Source organism: Lissotriton helveticus, chromosome 7, assembly GCF_964261635.1.
Source record: "Lissotriton helveticus chromosome 7, aLisHel1.1, whole genome shotgun sequence".
Classification (NCBI taxonomy): Eukaryota; Metazoa; Chordata; class Amphibia; order Caudata; family Salamandridae; genus Lissotriton; species Lissotriton helveticus.
This window is the reverse complement of record NC_136068.1, coordinates 1881333140-1881355658: the sequence shown is the minus strand read 5'-3', so window position 1 is coordinate 1881355658 and position 22519 is coordinate 1881333140. Positions and strand designations below refer to the sequence as shown.

The window sequence follows — 22519 nt, the reverse complement described above, 5'->3', positions numbered from 1 at the left end:
CGCTGTGGTTCCAACGGGCTGAAGTAGCCTGTCGTCCCTGCAGTCTAAATGTAATCCCTACAATGAGGGCTGTGCCTGCTCAGGCACTGCTGTAGGGATTGCAATTGCCCTTTCCAACAGCCTTTCAATGGCAGTCCAACTGCCATTGAAAGGCTGTCAGAAACTGACTTTTGGGGCCCCTGTCCCTCTGCGACCTCCACTATCAGGCCACATGGGCATCACAGGTGCCCCCACAAACATCCAAGCCCCATGTGGCAGGCATCATTAGTTGCCTTCCACAGCGTGCAGGGGTGTTTAAAAACATGCCTTTTAGCATTGGGGCTTGTGCTGCGGCCTGGAAAAGTGCTACAGCACAAGCCCCAATGCCAAAACAGGTAGTCAGATCCTAATTAGGTGGTGGGGGCTGTCGACTACCTGTCGGCCAGTCCCTTTCCCGCAACAATGTGGATTGGACACTTGTCCGACCGGCATCATAATCAGGGCCTTAGTGTTGGGAGATGTAATGGATTGAATATTTTTGCTATAATAACAACGTTTGTATGGTGTTATACAGCTTTTACCAATGATGCTTTCATATTATAGTCAACTAAGATATGGCATACTGTACTATGAGATCATTTATTAACATTTTATGCTTACACACAGCTATACAATTTTGAATATCCTTTTATTACAGAGATTTAGAAGATCTTCACATGGCAGGGAGAATCAAATGTATCTTAACATATGATGTCACCAAAGTCGACAATGGAATGTGTGCAATAGACCTTGATCAGAAAGTTATTTACAAATCAGGTGATCAGTTTTTGGTTCAATCCGAAAATGAGACTAAAGGAATGTACACTGTTGATTTGGTCTACATGTCATCTGACTGTCATTTCGCATCAAGAGTCAATTGTGTAAACATATAGCCATTGTTCGATTCAAGAGTTCAGACTTTGGAATGGATGATGATGTGAACCATTATGAAATAGGAGCAGGACTACATTCTGAGAAAGGATATGTTGTAGATGGCATACTCTTTATTGTACATAACTATGGACATATTGGCATTGCAAACCTTAAAACTGACACACGTACATGTCTTGCAAACAGCCATGGGTAACAGTGTGTATGCATGCATGTAGCAAAAGCTGTGCACAGAAATATTTATAGACAATGAAGATGGTTCAAAACGCATTGAAAATCATGCTTAAAGAAACACACTAGAGCAATGTAATGTACAACCCACACCTCATCAGAGCACATCAAAGTATTATAAAAAACCGGCGCTTAGGGATCACACATAATGGAGTGAGTATAAACCATGTAACACATAGTTTGCATCATTTAAGCATGCACATCAGCTATTTTGGGGAAAATACAAAAATACACAAAAATTAAAAAGACTGAAAAGCTAAAAAGCTATCAGAAAGCAACTGAAGTCTCAAAAAGGTGTGTATTAGTAATGCATTCCTACCACATTTCACAACGTAGGATCAAGCGTCTTTATACACATCGCCCAGAGAGCTCCCCAAAAGCAAAGAGTGTATATTAGCAAGGGAAACCCGTGGTGCAGCATAGACCAAGCAATGAATCTGGAAATTATCACATATAACCATGACTTTCTGACACTATATTGACATTATGTAATGCACATATTACTAACCCTAAACTATGAACTTTCGCTAACAGACCCCACCGCTATCTCTTTCCTCTGACAAAATAAAATAAAATATTAATCTATTATGTCAATGAAATGTTGATAAGTTATGACGTACTGAAGCAAAAATATTTGTCTCAGCTGTTGTAGGAATAGAAATCAAGTTTGTATCTACTGTGATTGATTTTGGGATCAGTTTAAGTTTACAAAGTTTTAAAAGCATACCTCTCATGGTTTGAACGTTAACTGGATTTAACTGATTTTAATATTTGTTACAAAACATACACTTTCTGAATTATAGTCATATTCAAGTTTGTATTCAATACATCTTGTAAAAACATAATAAGAATCAATGTTATTTCTGTAAAGGTATTTGCCCAATGTGCAATTATGGAATAGAATATCTTCCTAGAAGAATCACCTGAGTGTCAGAGTCCAAGGTACAATGGAACACCAGATCCCAGTGCAGGTGCAGAACAAAGCAAAAGTAGATTATCAAAGATCTGTCAACTGGGTATGGGCCAGTCAAAGAGGTGAAAGGAAGCTGTCAAGAGACAGGTGGCATCTTAGGGCGAAGCAACAATTTATATAAACCATCCTTAAAATGTAATAATGAAAATACCACTAAAACGTTTCTCTGATAACAAAACGGAACACAACAAAAAAGTCCCCTACTTGTCATTTGCATGCTCTGCACTGAGAAACATTTCTCGTTCTTTTAAAAAATGGCAAATCATTTTTGTGGAAAGCGAGATCATTTTTGAACCCATTCCATGGGTTACCAGGTCAAAGTCCACCATGCATTTCTGAAGTTCTAATGAAGCATCAGACACTGACTTTCTAAAAAAGAAAAAAAAAGAAAAGTAAAACAAAACCGTTAATACAAAGAAGAATGTTTAGAGGCATTGTCAACTGACTGTCTTTTTTAATTTAGGTAAATACATAGATTTAAGATTGAAACAAAAAAATAGGCAGCTTTGTGGTGATGGCTGCTGACAAGATACTAAAGTACCTCTTGTTGACAGTCTGCCTTTCTCAAGGTTTTAGGAGTTTCCCTTTGCAGGTCAGGAGGTTCTAAACCTTTGGGCGTCTGGTGATTCCTTATTAATCAACACTGGAACCCCAGGGGACCTCCTGCTCCCCAAATTATTATTGGAATCCACGGACCCCCCCACTGAGTCATGACTGCTATCAGAGGGCCTCAGCCTAAGCATTGTTGATTATTTGAACCACAAAACACACAAAAATTACAGAAAAAAACATTCCAATACATAAATGTTGATGTATTTATATTTAATTTGCAAACACATATAACAAAAAAACTAAATTGTAATTTTAATGTGAATGTTGGAGCTTTTCTAACTTCAATTGGGGCTCTCATTATCCATACTATAGTCTGCTCGATGCACTTGCACTGCTCCCACGAATCAATCTGAGGATACTCATGTGATTAGTATTCTCCAATTTCAAATTCCTTCGAACTTACAGTACAATTCAAACTTTTCAATTATACATTTATCTTCTTTTATTATACACATATTATTATTCTGTTAATATTATTTAATTTTCTAAGTAGTCGCGGACCCACTGAGGATGGTTTGCGGGCCCCTGAGGTCCCGGGACCACAGGTTGGGAACCACTGGTCTATAGCATTTGTGCACAATGCAAAAGATGACACCTATTAGTGGGAACCATCAACCAGATTCACCCAACAATTCGTTCTCTCGTGTCTACCGCTATATCTACAGTCAAAGAGCAACAGTGTTGTTGGCTTTATATGAAAAAAGGAGGACTAATAAGGGCTACTGGTACAACATTCACAAGAGTCAAAAAATTTATTTTTCTCATTTGTCCAGTCCCTCTTTCTCCAGACATTTCAGCTCGCTTGGGCAGTAGACCTACAAATTACAGTTCCAATGTGAAGTGAGAGATAATACCATTGGAGGAAAATAAGCCAAGCAACCGCTTTACAAAAGACTTCTGGTAAGGAAGGCCCACACACAACTTAGGTTCCTTATGCTAAAAAGCCACAAACAAGATGAAAAGCATTAAACTTGAACACATTTCTGTGATACATGAAAGAACAATGGAATCTATGGATCCTTGTCAACAACCAGAGCAATGTGCAACAGAGACTAGTTGCCCTACACATTTCCACCATAATTCAATATTATGCTAAATTACATCTTCCTCATTGAGCCAGCGAAATGGATGTTAAATGTTAATCCTCATGGTGTTTTTTCTGCTTGTATGAAAATGGGCAGCCTAGTTTAATTTGATGAATTAATGGTATGAAGAAATGAAAATTTATAAAGCACACCGGTAATCTAGATTGCCATTCTGGATCTAGGGACAACTGTAAACTGAGACCAACCAAGATTTAAGAGTATTTTTTTGCTTTGTATTTACCAAGGTAAATAATTCGCCTCATTGAAACACAAGTCCCAGCTAGTTATAATTTTACTGGCTTAAACAAAAAACCTTTTAATCTCTGTCTACTGTGCGTTCTTTTTCCTTTTAACAAACTTGATTTAGCCGAAGAGAAAAAAAGATAGATACATTTAGGTAATGATTGATGAATACCATTTCAGCAAACAGTTTGTGGCGGGGGAAGGACACAAGAGCGCTTCATCTCCAAATTGGAATTATGACTGGTTTTAAATGTTTATTAAAATAGGAAAACCTCTCATGTCCGGAAGAGAGAAGAGGAAAAATTAGTAAATGCTATAAAAATGTATCTACACCTTGCTACTCACCTTAATTGTTTTGACTTCAGGATTGAGTCTTCCAAATCTGAATTTGTCAATTGATGTGGTTTATAATTGGGTTTGATATATCGGCGGGATAATCTTCCCAAATCAGTTACTAAATCTTCAACTTCACCTGTACACAGAGATACATGCACCCAAACACAAATATTGTAAGTTACCAAGGGCATGGCTGAGATGTAAATGATATACTATAACAATGTACAGCAATACAGATATGAAGAAATAGAGCATGATCCCAAAACGAAATTGTATATAATGAGATGCATACCCACCCACCCCCCATTTTATTAGGTTCCCATCAATAATAGAATAATGGTGGAAGAGAAACAACATTATTTGGGAATTTGTAATCTTGTATTATCTATAATGGTAAAGATAATTTTAGGGTGGACCTCCTCCTTTCTGTATCTCTTGGCATACGATACTTTTTTTTTTTTACTAGAGACTATTTTAGGATGCTTAAATTCTGTTTTGTTTGAGGGGTAGAAAGAGTCAACAGCAAAGGAAAGAGTAATACTCTCCATTAAACATGGTGTGAATCTACTTGGTTACCTAATAATGTGCAGGGCTCTTCTCTGGCTTCATGTTCAGTCTGTGTAGTGGAATCTGATATTTTTGCAATGCTAGGAAAGGCCGAGACCTGTCAATCAGACTCCTCTTTCTGTTCCTCTTTGGTAGCATTCACCAGCAAAAACGTTTTCCTACACTACTTTGGCACCATTTGATTTAAAAGTGGGAACTAGAAGTTTTTTTACAATCAACATCAATAGCATAAAATTGCTGTAGTCTTTGACAAGGTGCTTGAGTGTTTTGGGCACTATACCTGGGAGGTGTCATGCAATTGTGATTTTTTTACAATGATAAAATATCTGGTTACTGACAGGCCAAACATGGAACACTAGGGAGACCATATTGCTTCAAAATCCCCAAACTGTATAAGTGGTGCTAGATGGATGTCTCAAGTAAGAGATCCATTCATATTTGAAGCCATTCTAATACACAAGCAAAATTTCATTTTAAAGAGCGAAGGCAAAGATTAACATCAAGATGGGCCTGTTGAGCCTCTCTCAAAGGACCCTGGGGCACATGCATCATTCTAAATACCGGTCGCAACGGGGGAGATTCGCAGAATCTGCCCCTTTGCGACCAGTATTTTTGCAGTTGGGATGCATCAACTCAGATGCAAATGCACAATTTAAATAATCACAAAATTTGCAATTACTGAAATTGCGAATGCATTTAGGGGATCGCAAATTGCAATTCCCTAAATGCAGTGCATGATGCAATTTTAAATTGCGATTTCGCAATTAGGGATCGCAAATTATCATCAATTTAAAGTGAATGGTAATTTGTGAAAACTTTAAAAAATGCACTAAAGTGCTTTTTTTTAATTTCCATGTTACAGATATGTGCAACATGTGGCCACATGGCAATTTCAGGGGGGCATCAGGGTGTCCTTTTTGCACCCTTGAAGTTGCAGGCACAATTTGCGACTACCTATTTGGTACTCGCAAATTGCGCATGGAATCCCCAGCCATTCGTATGAGCATGTAGGCCCATAGGAATGAATGGGAAGCTATTTCTTAATCGTGAATCGCAATTTGCAATTCGCAATTAATAAATATGTAAGAATCACAACTTTTTTTGCGATTCCTACATGCATAAGGAATTGCCATTACTAAAAAGTGATTTCTAGAAAATTGCTTATGTTGATGCATGAGCCCCCATATCTTTATGCAGGAATATATAGGCACAATTAAATGTGGGTTCTCGAGAAATGCCTGTTAGTGTTAATGAAGTGGGGTGGGGGATGGTAACGGAGGTGGTGTTTCTTCACCTCAAAATAATCCAGGTTTGAGGACTGGGTTTGACAGCGATGGATGTAAAATAATTTGTTAATACACTTGATATACGAAAAGAGCCTTATAAACAAACATATTTTAAGTTCAGCATGTTGTAAAGTTAATAAGCACATATCCTGCTACTGCACACCAATGGCAAGCTGACCTTCAGTTAATTTGGAACACAGAGATGAGACTGATGTACTTTCACATGGAACAATTCCTTGTGCTTGCAACTTGTCTTTCAGTTCACTCTTTTGAGACTTTCCTTTTCGTAAATATGACACAAGGCCGTTCAATGACATACACTCAGGGCGAGCACAACGGCGCCTAATTTCTTCCAGATCTACAGAATATCTGTAATTTAGAGAACAAACATATCAATAGCAATCAAACAGTATGGCCCTATGATATGGCTACAGAGGTATGCAGTAGACAAGCAGTCAGAGGAGCAGTAGAATCAGTAGGCTGTACGAGTTAAGCGTGTGTGTATGGGGGGCCCTTATTGTAACCTTTAACTGAGTCATATTTATTACTGATATTTAGAGAACAATGAAAGCTGAAAGAGGTGCTGTAAGAGCATACATACAAATGAGTGATTATCACCACTGTTAGAATTGATGGTTAAGCCCCCTCACATTTATTCTGCTGGGTATTAGGAATTTCACACACCTTTTGCAAGGCTGTTTGATACAAGTGGAAAATATTTTCATAGTTTGATACTTAACTGCCTTATGTGACTTCAAATGAATACGTCTTACCGCACATTACTGACAATATGAATTATCTTGGGTTATCTAGGGTTCAGACTGGTACAGAATAGATTGCCCACGGCAGTTTATTTCCAGTGCTGTCCGGTTTCGCCATGCAAGTTCAGTCACATCTCGGCAAACGGATGGTGGGTGTCTCAGACAGCTGGGTTAGAGAGGTTTATTGTGCGCATTTGTGTGTCTGGCCGTCACAAGACAGCCGGCCAAAGAGACAAGTGAACTTTAAACTAGTGCACAGGCACCTCACCACCCCTCCCTAGCACCATTCAGCAGGATCCGCCCCGTCCTGGCACTTGGTTCCGGACATGTTGACAAAAAATGAAATGGTAATGAATTAATTTCATTGCCATTTTATTTTTCGTCTCTGGGGCTTTTCTGGGGGCATTTCAGAGGGGCGACTCTCCTCTGCTATAACGGAGGTGTCGCGCCTGCTTCTGACATGATGATGCTAGATTATATTAGGTCCTGGGAGAAATTGCTTGAAGAGAAAGCCGACTCATCTCTAATGCACTTCAAACCATTAGGGCTAGGGATGTTTCTGTTTGTGTTCAGATGAGACCATGTCTGGCTGTTCAATCTGGACCTGGGGGTCTGCGACCTTTTCTGTAGCGAAAGCTACTTCTGATAACTGAAAACCAATGTGAACTGTGGGAGGAGCTGGACCCAGCCTCACTTACACCTGAATAGACTGTGCCCTGTATACACAAAAAGGGCTGCAAACCTCCCTGTAATGGGTATTGAGAAAGGGCAGGACCTCTGTGCATTTCAAATGTTTTCTTGGAAGTCCCTCCCACTTCAAAGGTCAACTGGTTATATGTACTGGACCTCTGAGATCACCACTTAACTACACTCCTGGACCTGCAAAGAGTGTTGTGAAGAAGGACTGCTGTGCTGTTGGAAGGACTGCCACTCTGCTGGACTGCTGTTTTGCTAAAATCCTGCCTTTGCTGTGTGGACCTGCTGCCCTCTTGCCTGAGTGAGGGGATTAGACCTGCATCACTTGAACCCGGAGTGCCTTCAAGGGGTAGCTGGCTTCCAACCAACCAGCTTTTGCACCAAGACTCTGCTATCTGTGAGTCTGCTGTGCCAACTGGCACTTCACAGTTCAACTGAACCTAGGAATCGTCTTAGCTGTACCACGCATCCTCGACACTGGCCTTTGCATTACATGCCCCATTGACAGGATCCTCGAAGTCGACACACAGGACCTTACACTGCTGCCTTGTAGCATCTCAGAACTTACATTCTGAGTGCTACACAATGCATTTTCGACTTGGATCCACGTAAAGATGTGCAACCAGAATTTAAAGCACTGTGCTTCACCAGGCCTCAATGGGTAACTGTAGCCAGCCTGCGCTCCATCCTGGTTGGCTTGAACATTTGAATTTGTTCCTGTCTGGCATGACAAGATATCCCTCGATAGCGATTTGTGTTTTTTGGCACTATTTGTGACTTAAAATTCAATATCAGGATAACTATCAGAAAGGACCTTTCCCTCCTGAGGCGGAAAGCCGGGAGGTTCTCTCTCTATCACTTTCTTTTGGCACCTTAGAAGTAGCGTTTTACTTTGTCTGTATTAGTGCTTGATTAGGAAGCACTTTTAAAACCGTGTAATCTGTTTGTATTGTTTGTGCATGATTAAAAAAGCACTTTTTAACTGTTTCTTAGTGTGCCCGATAGCGCTTGATTACTAAGCGCTTAGACTAAGAGACCCATTCAGCGCTCTTGAGCGCTCTGTGACCTCCCCTACCCCGAACCGCCCTCGGCTGAGTATCGACGCCGAGGGCTGGGATTCGTTATTGGCGGCCATATTGGGTGTGGGCCAGGCGAATCGCGCGCTCTAGCAGTGCCATAAAAAGGAACCTGAGACTTCTGCCCCAGCGATAACTATCAGAAAGGACCCTTCCCTCCTGAGGCGGAAAGCCGGGAGGTTCTCTCTCTATCACTTTCTTTTGGCACCTTAGAAGTAGCGTTTTACTTTGTTTGTATTAGTGCTTGATTAGGAAGCACTTTTAAAACCGTGTAATCTGGTTGTATTGTTTGTGCATGATTAAAAAAGCACTTTTTAACTGTTTCTTAGTGTGCCCGATAGCGCTTGATTACTAAGCGCTTAGACTAAGAGACCCCTTCAGCGCTCTTGAGCGCTCTGTGACCTCCCCTACCCCGAACCGCCCTCGGCTGAGTATCGACGCCGAGGGCTGGGATTCGTTATTGGCGGCCATATTGGGTGTGGGCCAGGCGAATCGCGCGCTCTAGCAGCGCCATAAAAAGGAACCTGAGACTTCTGCCCCAGCGATAACTATCAGAAAGGACCCTTCCCTCCTGAGGCGGAAAGCCGGGAGGTTCTCTCTCTATCACTTTCTTTTGGCACCTTAGAAGTAGCGTTTTACTTTGTCTGTATTAGTGCTTGATTAGGAAGCACTTTTAAAACCGTGTAATCTGTTTGTATCGTTTGTGCATGATTAAAAAAGCACTTTTGAACTGTTTCTTAGTGTGCCCGATAGCGCTTGATTACTAAGCGCTTAGACTAAGAGACCCCTTCAGCGCTCTTGAGCGCTCTGTGACCTCCCCTACCCCGAACCGCCCTCGGCTGAGTATCGACGCCGAGGGCTGGGATTCGTTATTGGCAGCCATATTGGGTGTGGGCCAGGCGAATCGCGCGCTCTAGCAGCGCCATAAAAAGAATGGTCACGACTCCGCGCAGCGGACGCGTACTGCGGACGCGCCGGATCTGCGCCGGAGTCGTGCCAGAGTCATGCCCGTTTGCGCCCGTTCGCGACCAGTCGGGACCACGGGCCAGGACCCCTGGTACTTCATCCCCATGCCCCCCATTATACTCTCGTTCGACACTCCTTTCGCTTAAAGGGGAACTCCCATCCCACTGTAGCCACTCTGTTAACATCGATTCCGGCTGTCTCTCTTGCATATACTGTCCCTTTAGGGCAACTGAGGCTACCATCAACACCACTCAAAGTATAAAAAGTAGGAAAGGAGAGGTTGTCTTAAAGATGGCTTTGGTCAACTGCCGCTCTTTACCAAAGCATGCCACAGAGATTGCTCTACTAATTGAAAATTCAAATTTAGACACTCTCTTTCTAACAGAAACGTGGCTTGGACCGTCATCCGGTCCCGATATTGTCCGCGCCCTACCATCCGGATATCTGATCCAACATAGGGATCGAGGACCGAAGGTTGGTGGAGGGATCGCTATTTTATATAGGGAATACTTAGCTTGTCGCCTGATCGACTGCCCTATCCCAGACTGTGAGAGTATACAATTCTCTATCGCACAATCCTCAGAACTTTCTCTCTCTGGTCTTTTAATTTATCGCCCACCTGGTTCGATAGGTCAATTTGCAGAAGGGCTAATTGAAGCCACCCTGGACACGGCCAGTAAGGTCTCTAATTTTATAGTGTTAGGAGACATGAACCTCCACTTTAACAATCCCTTGGATACTATCGCACAGGAATTAATTAAAGATCTAGCCACCTGTCATCTCAATCTGATTGTTCGGCATCCCACCCACCTTAAAGGGAATCTTCTAGATACTATATTTTCCAATGTCCTAGAGCTGTCCACAGATGATTTATATCCAATTCCTTGGTCAGACCATATGGTCATTCCTTTCTCATGGAAAATAATCAGACCCAGCTACAAAAAACCTTCCCATAAAATTTTAAATAGACGCTGGACAAAATTGGAACCCAGTGACTGGATTGAATCACTGAAGCAGAATGAACCTCTGGCCAACCAAAACATTGAAAGGGCCAATGCAGATTTCAATCGATGGATTGAGCTGTCACTGGACAGTGTGCTCCCAAAAAAAGAAATCACAAACAAAAAAAGCTCCAATAAACAGCCCTGGTTCAATTCAGACCTTAGGTTACTTAAACAGGAATGTAAAAGAGAGGAAAGGTTATGGCGAAAACATTTTGAGGAGGAGAAGAAAATTATGTATAGATCATCCATAAAAAAATATAAATCTGCCCTCAATACAGCTAAATCCATCTTTTATGCTGAAAAAATTGAAAATTCTGCTAATGCCCCTAGAGAGATGTTTAGAATAGTAAAAACTCTGGTAAAAGCCCCTGACCCACCCTCCTCTGAACTTTCTCCAGAGGAATCTGGTGCTCGCTGCAATGATCTCGCAAGCTTTTTTGCCACAAAAATCGAAAAAATTCTTCTCTCTCTTCCCCCCCTTCCTGCAACCGAACCGAATCTGCCGCTGATGGATGCTGCAAATGCTACCCCACCCCGCCTGGCATCTTTCCATCCGCTTAATGTTGAACTTTTTCCGGCTCTTTTTAACTCCATAAAAAGTGGCTCTCCACTCGACCCTGCACCTATGACTGTCCTGAAACTGGCCCTACCCTACGCTAGTAATCATATCATTAATCTTGTCAACACCTCACTGGAATCCGGTATAGTACCACAAGATTGGAAACTAGCTATGGTAAAGGCCCTGTTAAAAAAACCAAACCTCAACCCCGATGATTTCTCAAATTATCGCCCAATTTCCCTCCTCCCTGGTATCAGTAAGCTTACTGAAAAATGGGTAAATAAACAGCTAGCATCATACTTGGAGACCTATGATCTGCTACACCCCACCCAAACAGGATTCCGAAAGGGACAAGGGACTGAGACAGCCTTGCTGAGAGTGGTCGAGGCTTCCAGGAGGATTTTGGACGCAGGTGGCAGTGCGGCCATCATCCTCCTGGTCCTCAGTGCCGCATTTGACACGGTTAACCACCGTGTCCTTCTAGCTCGCCTCGAGAGGATCGGAGTCACAGGCAAGGCCCTCGAATGGCTCCGGTCCTTTCTTAGTGACAGAGTCTTTAAGGTCTTCTCAGACACCAATTGCTCCCTCCCCGTGCCATTGCAGTGTGGGGTACCACAGGGTTCTTCCCTTAGCCACACACTGTTCAACATATACATGGCACCTTTAGCGGAGGTTGTAGCCCCTTTTGGAATCCAGCTGATAAGCTATGCTGACGATACTCAGTTAGTAGTCTCCCTAAATCGAGTGGACCATCCTCCAACCAATCTCTGCAGCTGCCTGGAGGCGGTGGCGAAATGGATGGATGCGTCCCATTTGAAGTTGAATGGGGGAAAAACTGAGCTAATGCTGCTGGGAAGGAAGGCCACCTTTAACAACACCATCATGTGGCCCCCTTGTATGGGTCCCGGGCCCACTCCAAAATCTGAAATAAAAAGCCTCGGCTTCTGGCTTGACATGGAATTGTCTCTCAAAATCCAGGCAAGAAAGACAGTAGCCACCTGCTTCGGCCTAACCAAAACAATCCGAAAAATCCTCCCCCAGTTACCAGAAGCTGCTAAAAAAAACATAGTCCAGTCCCTTATTCTATCAAGGCTGGACTATGGGAACGCACTCTGTCTGGGCGCCCCCATCTCAGTCATTCGACAACTTCAGACCGCCCAGAGTTCCGCAGCAAGATTACTTACCGGAACCAGTCACCGTATATCAGCTGCATCATCACTTAGGACCTTCCACTGGCTCCCTATAAAGGAGCGGGTACATTTTAAATCCCTCTGGCTGGTCCACAAAACCTTCTATGGGAATGGCCCTCCCATCTTAAATGACATGGTCATACCATATATACCATCTAGGGATCTTCGTTCAAAACAACAAAATCTCCTCATAATCCCCAGGACCTACAGAGCTCGAACAGGGGACCGCCTGTTCTCGCGTAATGCGGCTAGGCTGTGGAACGCTCTCCTCTTCCACTCCGTTTAGAGCCCAGTCTGACTGTTTTTCGGAAAAAGTTAAAAACTGTTCTGTTCCCTAATATATAGATAATCCGGCCCAGTATATTCTAGATCTCTATCTCCTCTCTCTCTTTTCCTTTCTGTTTAACTATCAAGCGCTAGGATGCTTTCGAGTAGCCATGCGCTAAAGAAGAACCAATTCAATTCAATTCAATATCTCAATTGGATTTTTGTTGATTTGGTCTAGTGTTATTTGTTAAATAAAGCTCTATTTTCCTAACCTTTGTGTGGTGTTTTCCCTGTTTCACTGTTTGAAGTTATGCATAAATACTTTGCACATTACCTCTAAAGATAAGCCTGACTGTTATGTGCCAAGCTACCAGCGGGTGAGCACAGGTTAAATTGGGGTTTGCTTTTGCCTTACCCTTACTAGGATTGTCGTTACTCCTTGACAAGGGCTCCTACCCCAGTCCACTACGAACCCAATTTCTAACAACTATTCATTGGCCCCCTGAAGGCTATACAATAATTATGAACAGAGAAGATGCAGCCAATAGTAAAATCACCATAGCACAATTGTCTCCTTTGAAGAGCATATTTTGTAGGGCAGATTATATATCAACATAACACACAACATGTGTGGCACACTGACAACTATGTATACATTAGTCAGAGAGATTACTTACCTTTTTTTCTGTCGGAAGTTGCAGGATGTCAATAGAGACTCTACATAGTAATGAGACACCTTTGGTTGGTTCAGAGATGCTAATAAATGAAAACGTGTCACAAATTAAATTCATACTTCTTTTTGTATATATTAAGTCTGGCATTGCTGGTCTTTACATTTATCATGTACTGCACCAAAGATTGAAGCGGTAGATAAATAAATATAAATAGAAACAAAATAAAATGTAATGGGTAGGAGAAGAATGATTAAAAAGCCAGCATTTTTAGTGCAAACTAATCCAGATAATTAAACAGGAAATTACTCATAGTGGTCAATATCTGAAAAGATGTCTACAACTTAACTAGCTTTAAAGAGGGGACTGCGATAAACTAGCATCATCAATGTGTAAAGAAAATTAGAATCCCCAAAAGAAGTGCAGGGTGATTCTTTAATACTACATGGTGTCATTTATTAAAAATAAACAATAATAAACAATTACTGTTTAGCATTCATATTATCAACCAATGTTCACCTTGTCATAAAATCTGACTAACAAAAACCTCAATATAATGGACTGGTCACTGGAGCTGCTCACTCACCATTCTGAGTCAGTTGTTCAACAGAAGTGGATTTTTGAGGTTGAAGTTCTGTGGTCATGTTTATTTCAGCGGCTTGTTCTGTATGGTTACAAGGGCATGGGCATTTTAATATAAATGTGTCTATTTGTTCAGGAGCTCAGTTTATTGAGTAATCGCAGGTGACATCTTCATGTTAAGAAAACATATCAGCATAATACGTTTGTCAGCTAGCCACAACTTATTTCCTTTGCAATTGATTTATATAGTGATTTATATTCCTGATAAGGAAGCCTACACATTACTTCAAGCATTACTCTTCCATTGGTGGTGTTGGTTTATCTAAGAATCTACCTGAGCATTTTGCGTAATTACTTATGAGGTTGACTTCTCCTATATTTGCTGTTGAACTCAGAATCTAGTACAAGCTCATTTGCACAATCAAACATGTTTAAAGCCTATAAACAATCTGGCAAAGTGGAATGTGTGATCATGTCTTACAGTCTCCTAGCAATGAATCGAACCCATGCTAACTGCATAAACTTAAGGAATATACAAGTGCATGATTGGCTTGAGTTTTGCATGGTTGGTTTGGTTACATGAATAGTCTGAATTATGGGGAAATTAGTGACAATTTTTACAATAGGCTTTGGTTTTCACTGTGGTTTACTTCTGATGCATCAGGACTTAAATATGGTGCATTTAACTTGGGTGACTAAGACACAATTGATATATTTTGGTCTCCAGTGCTAACTAAGAATAGAGGGCAGATCATGTAGTTATGTTGCTGGGATCTCCCATCTAAAACCCATAGAGAGCATCCATACTGAAGATTGAAGTCAGCCCTATATGGGGGGTCACTGAGAGAATGTTCGGTGCTTACCCTTGTGTGGGGTGCCAACTGACACCCATGCCACAGACCAACGAACCAAGCTAGAAGAGGAGAATACTTAAAACTAGGGGTGAACAAGATGGCCTTCAGGACACAGAGAAGGTTATTGTGAGCATAATAGGAACCGGGCAAAAAGGGACAGTCCAGTTTTAACTACATGGAGATGTAGAAACAAGTGCCAGGCCACTACATTTCCATTGGATCCTAGATAAGACACCAAACCATCTTAAAGCACAGCACTTTATCCACTTACAACGCTAGAAGGGCTTAAGATTCATCATCCCTACACAACACCATTGTCTTAGGTGAACTGGACAGGTGAAAGACTCAAACACCCTTTGCAGAGCATTCCACAATGCTGAATAACCCCTGACACAAAAAAGACACAGTATGTTAGCAGACTATATGACCCAACATTCCCCAACGCTGTCAAATCTACCTTCTATAAAACTCTCATCTTATAAACAAATTCAGCAACTCTTGACTGACAGCACTCTCCCTTCCACCCCACATCCCTCGGAGAGGAGAAAGACCATCATGGTAACCCTCCATCGAAAACCAGTTCTGTCGACAGTAGTGCAAAGTGCCAGACGGGCAGGAAATTAGCAAATACCGAGCCATTCAAAAAATGTGTAACAGTATGTGCCATTGCTTATTTTGTTAGAAATGCCCAGCAGATACAAAGCTGTTAGCTTAAAATGCAATTTTTTGTGTCACTTTGGAGTTATAATAAATATTGTAAAATGTAAGATGAACGCAATATGAACTGATTGTGATTAACATATAATACATAACCTTGCAATAATCCAGGAACTCTACTAACATCCTCTTTGGTGTCCTTCTTTTGTGCTGCATTCTTAATTTTTGATAGGGCTGACGAGATACATTCATCCTGTGTACATATAAGGTGTAAAATAATAAGGAACTAGTTAGGCACAAAATTAAAAAATACGAAAAACAAACCAGCATTTATATGACAGTAGAATGAAAGTAAAAAAGTGAGAAAATGTAAACTAAATACTACTATAATTATAAACCTGTTTCATAATAACCCATGTTTCAACCATTTTATTTTGTACAGAAGACATGTATGAACATTGTCATTTTTGGGTAAAAATGCAACTTCTCACCACTATAGGTGATTCACAGGATTTAGGTCCTTTACTCACATATTTAAAGCAATCCAACATACGTTCATTATACAGAACAAATATTCCAAAATGGGTGCTAAGAACTTGAATATTCATAAACAACAATTACAATTAAGCTAAAACCGGATAAGAGTTAAAAAGGAGCGAAGCAATTAACAAGTATGACACTAACAGATATATAGGTAGAATTACCAGTTCACAGTGTTTGTTTTTTTTGGAATGCTTCACTGATTCTACATGAGATCTTTTGCAAGCCATTTGAGTGATCTAATAAGAAAACAAATGTAGACATAAATTATTCTTTTTTTAGTAGTATGGTGAGTTACAAAGCACTCCTAGACAAAATAAACTAAACACAACATGGGCATAATTTCCAAAATTTGGAATCACGTTAGCCATTCAGCCAATAGTCACAAAAATGTTTGCATTCACCCAATGAACACAATCACCACATCCAGTGAACAAACTAGTTTTAGACAATAACACTGCACTTGAGACAGCAATTCCAGTGTTTACCATTGGTGCTGCCACTATCCATTATTTGGAGCGATTCTCCAAGGGAAAATAATAGCCAGTTATACAAGACGTGCATTCAGGGGTACCAATAACTAACAATAGGTACTTGTGTAGCCCTAGAGGCAACAGTAAATCAACGTAGAGGTGTGCCTTGGCTTGGAGTTAACAGTCACAAGAAAAGGCAGTTTATACTGCTCCAGGGACAGATGACACTAGCAACAGTAGTCGACGCTGCCTTGAAGACAGCTGTAACCTAACACCGCGGTTTGTGCTGCCCCGAGGGAAGTAGTAAACTAACATGGTTGGTTTGCACCACCCCGGAGGCAGGAGCCACCAGCAATTGTAATATATGCTGCATTAGTCCTGGCATCCTTGTCGGTTCCCCCCCTATCATTTTGCTGTCAGACCGCTTGTTGCTGGCCATAGGACTTTGCACACGTAACCACTGCTACCCAGTGCTAAAGTGGTTGCGCTCTCCGCTTAAAACATGGTAACATTGGCTTATCCGTGACTAAGTTTGGGTGAAGGTTGGGCCTTGTGTATTTCTCTTAGACAAACACACAAAATGGGAGCTTAGTTGTGACTGGACAGCTCATCACTGGCAGGATGAGAAGGAGAAGTTAGGCACCGCCCCACTAACACTTGAATAGGCTGTGTCCAGCGTCAACACAAAGGGGCTACATACCCCCTGTAATAAGTCTGGAGCTAAGGCCAGTAAGGCAGGGCATCTGTGCATTTGAAAGGCATGCCTCTAGAAACTTCTCCCCACTTCAAAGGCACCGACTGTCTACAAAAGAATGACCTCTGACACCACCACTTCCATACAGCTCTGGACCTGGGATACTCTGCCAGGAATGACTGCTGTGCTGCTGAGAGGACTGCTACTCTGCTGGAGTTCCACTCTTAGGGAGCTGCTAATCAGTTGTGCTGACATGTTGCCTGCTGCCGTCTTTCGTGGTGAGGAAGAACTGAACCTGCAACTTCATCCTAGACCCAGGATCCAAGAACGACTACAAGGGCTACTCTGCTGGTCTCCTGTTATGAGCCTCAGGGAGATAACAGGCTCCCCATCAGCTTCTCAACCCGCCTTCAATGAGTTCCTGACACCCAAGGTATGCCTCTCACATTAAGAACCCTTGGTTAAACTCTTGAAATCAGGAACTATGCCGCTCACCCTGAAATTCAGCATGAGTCACCACCTGCCCATCTCTTCTCACAGCAGGCATCGATCGCCGCGGAGGACCGCCGAGAAGAAGCTCGAGCCCGCCCATCCGCAACGCCTGCTCTTCACGTCACGCTGACCACCGCCAGGGACACCCTCTCTGCGATCTTCACCAGTTCTAACGTCACTCCTGGCACACAACTCGTGAAGGTAAACCTTTAGCAGAACTATTCTGGGATTCTATCCAACCCACACTCCATTGTGGTCAGGCTGAACTTGTGACTTTGACTTTGTCTGCAGCATGACCAGATATCCCCAGATGGCACTGTACATGCTTAGGTGTTATTTTGCAGTTTAATCTTTTAAAATTAATTGGATTTTGTCTTTTTGGTCTTGTTTTATTTATTAAATGTTGTTCTTTTTTTCTAACCTGGGGCAAATTCTTGTGTTTTGTGTTTTCACTGCATTTCTGTTTGACATGTTGCACAAGTACTTTACACATTGCTTTTGAGTTAAGTCTAACTGCTCTGTGCCAAGCTACCAGGGGATTGAGCACAAGTTAATCTGGAGTTTGCTTGTGCCTTACCCTGACTAGGATTCTGGCTAATGCTCGACCAGAGCTCACACTCCAGTGAACTAGTAACTTAGTTTCTGACACTGCCCTTCTAGCAATGTCAGTCAATACTAACATGGGGGCAGCTGTAATATAACACGGAAGTTTGTGCTTCCCTGGGGAAAGCAGTAAAGTAAATTGTGGTTTGCCATGATTATGGGGCAGCAGCTATCAACAGTAGCTGTGTAGGCTCTCTGAGGGAGCTAGTGATGGAGCGAGGTGATGAATAACATTTTGTTCAAACTCGCAAAGTTAAACTTCCATAATAAATGTAACAGTATTAACAAGCATGTGGTGAAATTATTAATCAACTTAGTTTTAAAATGCATTCATTCAGAAAACACGTGGGATTAACCTATGTGCTCTACGTTGCAGATGCGAAGAAAATAATAAACTAACCTCGTCTATTGTCTTTGTCAGTATTAAATGCGGCTGTTTAACTAATGGCATGTGCTTATTTGTGTGCTTATGTTATGTCTTTTTGTGACAAGATGCATAAAAGAGTTCCTGCAGTTCCTAAAAGAAGAAGGTAGATATAAATGCTGCTTTGTGTGCTCAGCTAGGTAACATTAATTAACGGGTTATTAATTAGCAAAGGGGGTGGGTAACAGAATGGGTCTCAATTCTCTAATTAATTGATGTCTTGTGTTTGTTTGAATAATAGTTTCTGAATGAGGCCTAAGGCATGCAAAGAAAAGGCGTTTCGAATCTTGTCCAGAGATGAGCCTTGCACATATTCAGGAGTGGAAACTTTTGCCACGTTGACATTTTTATCAGAAAATGCAGTTTAATAAGTTGTGCTAAACGTGCTCTTGGAGAAAATGGCTCAAGGACAGGAAACCAGCAAGATTGCCAAGGCAAGGAAGTTGTGAACTGTAACTCGAGAGAAAAGTATCTCTTTTGAGGAAGCCAAATAACGTGAAAGCAAAGGACAATAGGGCTAAAGAAATGCCTGATCTTGGTCTAGAAACGGTGATGACCTAACGTGGACTGACATAAGACAGCCAATAGGAAACCCGGATTACAAAGAAAGTATACAAATGTAGAAAAGTTTAGCTAGATAGAAAGGTATAAAATCTGACCTCATGGGCAGGAGGGCGCTTCTCGCTTTCCGATTCCTGAATGACGTGACGTGCTGTTGGACTCTTTGGCGCACGTAAGCCCAGCAGACTTAAATCAATTTTTCCTTTCTAGGTGAAGTGAGAATAGTCAGGGAAATAGATTGAGGGAATGGAAACTGTTATTTTTGCTAATACTCATGCTTTCTGATTTGCCTTAAATGTGTCAGTCTATTTAATCATTCCTATTAAATTGCTGCTTTCAGGTTTGCTAATAAATTAAAGATTTATAATCGAAAATCCTCTTTCTTTGAATAATAAAGTCAATAAAAATTAGATTTGAAAAGACATGCTGGTCTTGTTTATTCATGGTCTAGTTGCCATCAGTTGATCCATTCACCTTACTGGCTTAATTAAAATGATTTATGTTTAAAACCATGGTAAGAAAAGAAACTGCAGTTGTATATAAATATGTAAATAGTTTGTGAATAGTTCTGATTAATTAAGTCACATGATTCAGTCGCTCAAAATTGTCTCATTGGTTTATGGGCCTTTAGAGGAGATTCATGATTAATGGTGAGTATTGCGGTGATAGGTAGGGTTGGTGAGACAGTTTTTCATTAGGAGCGCTGGATCACTAGCAATCCAGTCAATACTGCCCTGGGGATAGCTGTAAACTCAGATGGTGGTTTCCACTGCCCAGGTGGCAGCAGCCACCAGCAATTATGGCATAGCTGCCCGTTAGCAATCCAGCCAATACTGCCTTGTGGCAGCTGCGATTTAACATGGTGCTTTGCTCTGCCTTGCTTATGGTGACCAACTGGCATGGGTTGAAATTCATGATAGTGTGTGTAAAAAATTAGGATAAAGGGTCAACATTCAGATAATAAATTCAGGACAGAAGGATAGAATTCAAGACAAAAATTCGGGACAAAAGGTACATTTTACAGACACATCAGAGGAGGTTCATGATAGTGTGAGTAAAAAATTAGGATAATGGGTCAAAATTCAGGTAAGAAATTCAGGACAGAAGGATAGAATTCAAGACAAAAATTCGGGACAAAAGGTACATTTTACAGACACATCAGAGGAGGTCGCGAAACATTACATAAGTAAGGCTGCTCGCAGGAGGCAGCACACTCTAAAGTTTGAAGTTACGGAAAAAAGGCGTCCGTGCAAGAATTCTTCAGAGACAACGGACAGGAAACCTAAATTACGGGCAGTCTGTGAAATTTACGGACGGTTGGTCACCCTAGCTTTCCTGGCAGCAGCCAACCATCAATAGTGGTATATGTTGCCCTGAGAGCAGCTAGCAATTCAGTCAGTAATACCCTGGAGGTTGCTGTAAACTAACATGGTGGTTTAAGGGGCAGCATCCGCCAGCAATGACAGTGTGCTGGACAAACATGTGCTCTGACCTGCAGGAACAGGGTACTGCTAGTGCACGGTCCGAGGAACACAAGACCAGTCCCTGTCAGCTGAAAGCCAGCCGAGTGCTCGATTTTTTTGCATGCAGGGATCAGGAAACTAGCTTTGAAATCAGTAGCCTCCCGCGCGAATCGGGAGAGCTGGCAGGTATACTTCAATACAAATTGTTCTCTTTATAATTTTTTTTATTTAAAGCGATTTTATATAGCGCGAACATTACCCAAAGGTGTCAGAGAGCTTTACAAAAGAACCAGTTGCATTACATAAGGACTTTGGATTACATGAGTTACATAAGAGAAACAAACAGAAAAAATTGCAAATGTACAAGTTGTAAACTCACCCAAGGAAGAGATATAAACAAAGAAAAATTGCAAATGCACAAGTTGTAAAGTCACTCAAGGAAGAGGTATAAACTCTAAAAACACATAGGAATGGTAGTTAGTACAAAGGTATACTACATATACTAGTGGTGAGAGTTCTATATATGCAAATAGTAAATCCCGTTTCAATGTAATTCTCCATGCAGAGGTCTGCTTTCAGTTTCCTTTGAAGTTGCATTAATAACTCACCTGACTTTCTTTATTCTGTTCTTCCAAATCCGTGATGTTATAATTATCACTAGCCAGTTAATAACCCAGTTCGGAGCTCCCCAGCTTGGGCGAAAGCGAAAGTAAGGACTTCGGAGAGAGAATGACTGTGTTTGTGTGAATCTATCACGTAGCGAAAGCACGGGCCAATAGGCGCGAGCGTTGCGTGCGCCAATCACAGCATGCGCGGACTCCTTGGCGGAAGTGAGTGCATCAAACCCGACCGATCTCAAACTAGGAGGGCGGGCCCATTCTGAGCGTGTCCAGGACATGACAGCTCAGCTGCTCACCTGGACAGTGGACCCGATGCTGCCAGGATGTGGCAGGGCATTCTGAACACACCTAGTGAATGCGTGACTCCGCTGGTGCGCAGGCGCCATGGGTCTGCGTGGGCACAGATGGGAGCAGAGATCGCGGCTTGTGTGTGGGCGACCAGTATTCCAGGTCTGCACATGCGCAGATTGAGACTCTCTGAGGTGATCAGTATCTGATCCGCGCACATGCGCAGTCCATCAGCAACTGTCAGATGCACAGAGGATGCTGCATCTCTGCCAGCTGCACCTTTCTGCCTTGTCTCCTCTCAACTAACCTTTCTAAGGGCCACTTTACTATTTCCAGTTTACTTGTTACTCATATTACAACACGCTTACTGCGAGGGCGAAGCAACTCACTGGGAGGAAATGGATGAGCAGGATTCACGGGAGGTATGCCAATTAAAGTGTCAATTAGAGCGCTTCAACTCATTATTATTATCATAATAGTGTGTATGTAATTTCAAAAGTAAGTCGGCTCGTCTGTCCTCTCTTAATTTAAAACCATTTCGCCTAAAACGTAATGCAAGATTCCCTAAAAAGGATACCGAGGTTAATTGGGATTTTATTTTTAGATGACACTGTTTTTAATGAATGTCTCACTTACATTAAGCTTACTTTTTCTTCCCAGATTGAATTTTCACTACAGTTGCGCTTTGCAAGGGAAATTGTGATTCCAAGATATATTGAATCTCTTCAGAGCCTTTTTACCGTTTGCTATTTGACTGGTAGCCTGGCCATTGTGGAAAGTAAACAAAATAATGGCATTTAGTTGTTTGATAATTATCTTGTTTGCACTCATTTGTG

General features: G+C 41.7%; 2 protein-coding genes across 3 annotated transcripts in view; one reads left to right on the top strand and one right to left on the bottom strand.

The window, feature by feature from the left end:
* Positions 1 to 648: 648 nt before the first annotated feature.
* On the bottom strand, positions 649 to 21662 carry LOC144770851 (transcription factor AP-2-alpha-like). Of its 2 annotated transcripts, XM_078655632.1 has the most exons (9): positions 21384 to 21507; positions 19411 to 19518; positions 16230 to 16304; positions 15682 to 15778; positions 14019 to 14096; positions 13439 to 13517; positions 6421 to 6611; positions 4399 to 4525; positions 2179 to 2482 (listed from the first exon to the last, which is right to left on the bottom strand). In XM_078655632.1, exons 3-9 carry the CDS (start codon positions 16293 to 16295, stop codon positions 2314 to 2316), a joined length of 807 nt encoding a protein of 268 aa, XP_078511758.1. In that variant the 5' UTR covers positions 16296 to 16304; positions 19411 to 19518; positions 21384 to 21507; the 3' UTR covers positions 2179 to 2313. The 2 variants fall into 2 exon arrangements, with proteins under 2 accessions (XP_078511757.1, XP_078511758.1); XM_078655631.1 differs by lacking the exon at positions 19411 to 19518 and having other exon boundaries at positions 649 to 2482; positions 21384 to 21662.
* The window catches only part of LOC144770850 (uncharacterized), a 67635-nt gene continuing 66723 nt past the window's right edge, over positions 21608 to 22519 (top strand). The window contains exon 1 of the mRNA XM_078655630.1: positions 21608 to 22105. Within this exon, the coding sequence (XP_078511756.1) occupies positions 21902 to 22105 (204 nt within the window). The 5' untranslated portion in view covers positions 21608 to 21901. The remainder of the gene's footprint in view (positions 22106 to 22519) is intronic.